Source organism: Mizuhopecten yessoensis, unplaced genomic scaffold (assembly GCF_002113885.1).
Source record: "Mizuhopecten yessoensis strain PY_sf001 unplaced genomic scaffold, ASM211388v2 scaffold2213, whole genome shotgun sequence".
Classification (NCBI taxonomy): domain Eukaryota; kingdom Metazoa; phylum Mollusca; class Bivalvia; order Pectinida; family Pectinidae; genus Mizuhopecten; species Mizuhopecten yessoensis.
In genome coordinates this window covers 311,319-314,931 of record NW_018404434.1, presented here as the reverse complement: position 1 = coordinate 314,931, position 3,613 = coordinate 311,319, and the positions used below count along the sequence as shown (strand labels likewise).

The 3,613-nt window shown below is 40.5% G+C and overlaps 1 protein-coding gene across 1 annotated transcript; it reads left to right on the top strand.

The window, feature by feature from the left end:
• The first annotated feature begins 1,685 nt into the window (after window positions 1-1,685).
• Window positions 1,686-3,613, top strand: LOC110445344 (heat shock 70 kDa protein 12A-like). Its single transcript, XM_021489905.1, has 2 exons — window positions 1,686-1,692; window positions 2,797-3,613. Exons 1-2 carry the CDS (start codon window positions 1,686-1,688, stop codon window positions 3,555-3,557), a joined length of 768 nt encoding a protein of 255 aa, XP_021345580.1. The 3' UTR covers window positions 3,558-3,613.

Genomic DNA, 3,613 nt, shown 5'->3' with positions numbered 1-3,613 from the left:
TTCAATTAGATTACAAAATCTGCGATTCAACACTGCATACATGGTGTTTCTAGTTATATATTGAAATACAATATGGCAAAGTAGTTTGGTAACAATTTGGTTCTACAAAGTAAAAGACAATATAAAAGTTTAAAACTCCTATCATAAATTGAATAAGCCTATAGATTGCCACTGATAAAAATTGGTTGTGTAGAATGGATATATCCAGTACACAGAAATGGGCAAAACTTGCGTGGTATTCCAAATATTAAATATAAATACATGTACTATATTTGTACCGTTTTTAGCAACATATTTTCTATATTATGATTGAAAATGCAATGTGCAAATATAAAAGTAATGAGCTTGTATTGAGAGAGGTTTATATCAATAAAATCTACCTATATAATTACATCTGCTCTGCATCCTTCCATGGAGATGCATTGCGTAGGCAAATGTTGTTATGAGACTTTTACAACATTTGCTATTCTAACGTCATCAATCTCTATTGTGACGTCATCAATTTCATTGTTGTCAACACTTGATTTGTTGTTCGAGAACTGTTCGAAATAACTAAATAAAGCATAACTACTCTATATTCAAGCAGATATTGGTATGGTCCTATTACACACATTTCTATTGCTGACAAACTTACATAAAGCCCTACCGGGCTTTATTAAGTTTGTCATCGATAGCAATAAATAGCGTTGCCAATCGGCCCCAAAACGTGAGACAATCGTAGGAGGACCCCAATGAGCGTGGTCTGGTAGGGTGGGATCTCCTAGGTCTGGAAGCTGCACGCTTATTTTGAACGTGCACAAAATAAGCTAGCCGGGTCGTGTCCAACAAAAAGCGAGGCAAATTCTTATTTAGAACGTAGTGGGAACGCTATTATCGTACAAACAGCGTGATAGCATTGTGGTGAGATCTCTGTGGCCGTAATAAAAATGCAGCATCATCGGCAACTATTTCAAGCCGTTTTCAAGAAGTTGAAAAAAGGAGGTAGTGTCTTTCAATCTAAGTTCTCTCAGCAGTCATAATGCCCAAACTGGAATTTCCTGTCTGAAGCCAGTCATGGTCGTACCCAGTATCTTCTTGGGCTCCTCCTCCTCTGTATTACTTCTTCCATCCGGATTTCAACCAGCATCTGCTCGTGTTGGAGCAGAGCCAGTTGAATCAAATCAGCATCAGGTCCGTTCATCTTCGAAGTTAGGAAGGAAATGAGGAGTTGCTTGAACACCCCCGATATATATAGACATCGCCACAAATTGTACTAGAAGCGTACTAGAAACGGCATCGTCCTAAAGTCTTCTAGGTCTGTGTTACAACGTAGTATGGTCATGTATGTTGTACTGCAACGTAGTAGAAATGACCGCTTAGTTGGAGGAATTGGTCTAGGTGTACGTTTGACGTAGGGGCATCGCAGTGCAGTCGTGATGTAGTCTTTAATTTCCTAAATTGCTGGATTTTGACAGCGATAATGCCCCGAGTTTTCAGATCGGGGAAGATCGGGGTGATCGACATGGTCTTCGTAAAGTCGCACAGCTGTGTGAACGGGGTATTCAATATTTGATATAACACGTTTGAAACTAGGGACCTTGACAATAACTAAAGGTCAATATAAACCCTCGCTCCCAGAATGCTCCTTGCCAAGTATTTCCCCGTATGCATCTAGGTAGATCTAAGTTTGATGCTTAGCAGGGTAGATGGCAAGTAAGATGATCATTTGTTCGATTCTTATGATTCTTTTTTATCACAGAGGTGAACCACGAATCCAAATTCTAGCATACAGTCTTATTTATTCTATTTAAAAAAACACTTCACTGACAGGAATTGGAAAAAGAATCTCACAGTTTGTGCCCATGCTGAGCGAAATCGAGCTAACAAAATATGAATAGATTTCTTGCAATACATGTATATATGTTCCCTATACGCTAGGGCTGAAACTATAAACATACCTCACGATACGGTACATTGTACGTATCGCGGTACGATGCCTACGGTACGATACGTATCACGATACAACTATCTGCTTTTGTAGCTGTAAATTGATACAGAATAATATATTCACTGGTCTTCACAAAGGCGTTTCCTAGGTTCGTTAAACTAAGCATATTTATTTAAGCAAAAAAAAAAAAAAAAAAGTATTCAACCAAATATGAAATGGTAAAAATAAAGTATGCAAAAAATATTATCCGTCCTTATAAATATATAAAATTTATTCATTTTACAGCAATTATAAAACACTTTTTTACAATTTATACTAATCAGTCTTGATAGCCCGGATGTTAGCGTGCGGAGGTCTAGCTGGGGGAGCAAACCGGAGTACCCGGAGAAAACCAACGTGGTCGGGCAGGTGACCCAATACCTTTTCACGTCCGATTGGGTAATCGAACCCCGACCGTCTTGGTGAAAGGCAAGTGCGCTATCCACTGCGCCACCCGACCTCCCGTCCTTCTGTAACCTAACACCAGTTAGACTTTATTTTGCTCAAGTTCGAACTTAGTTTCAGTCTTTGTATATTGTACATACACTGTACATACAAGGTTTCACCAAAATTGATCGATATTTAGCCATTAGTGTGCCGCTTGGCCGATAATTCGGCCACGCTAAAAAGACCCTTGACTGCCACATGTGGCCAATCGGCCAGCTAGTCAAAACGTCGATTTCCGATGACGTCACAGTACATAATTGTTTGATGTCTCTCCCTCACTCCTGAGAGTAAATATTGTAGCGCTACTCCACTCATTTTTACATTTATTCGGGGCTTTTTCTGAACTCATGTCAGTGTTGGAATCAATTTATTGTATATCCTAGAAAAGGCTCTTTCGGAGAAGCAAACGAACTTCTCTACTACAGTAGTTGTAAAGAGGGGAAAGCTGAAAATTCCAACCAATCAGATGATTGAATTTTTTGAAGGTCCAATGAACGCAATTGTCGAACAACTTGAACGCCTTTTCAAGAAGAAATCATTTGATCGTGTTAACACTGTCTTAATTGTTAGAGGGTTTTCGGAAGCAGACCACATGAAGAAAAAGTCGTCTTTCCCTGAAAAGGTTGCAATTCGTCCGATTGAAGCCAACCTGGCCGTCCTGAAGGGTGCAGTAATGTTCGGGCACTCCCCACAGGCAATCTGTGAGCGGGCAAGCCCAAGGACATATGGGATCTGCACAAATGTTCCATATGACGAAAGCAAACATCATAGAATACACCATTGTGTCTGTGATGGAAACGAAATGGCCACCGATATTTTCAAGGTAATGGTGAAGATTGGTCAGCCCCTTATCATGGGTAAAACGAAGGTGGAACACGTATATCATCCAACGCATGCTTCAGACACCGTAGCTACAGTGGAAGTATACGAGTCAACAGCAGAATCTCCGGTGTATACGAGCGATCCAGGTTGTCGTCGGTTAGGAGAATTACGTGTAAAAATACCGGACAACTCCCGTGGCAAATCACGGAGGATCGCGGTAGCATTACATTTCGGATTCACCGAACTGAAAGTCACCGCAACTGAAGAAGGTACAAACCACACGGCGGAAGCTAAGTTCGACTGTCTGAGTACTAGACCATAGCATGCTAGCTGTTTGCTATTCCACGACAACGCAATTCTGTGATGCGAGTATGTGTG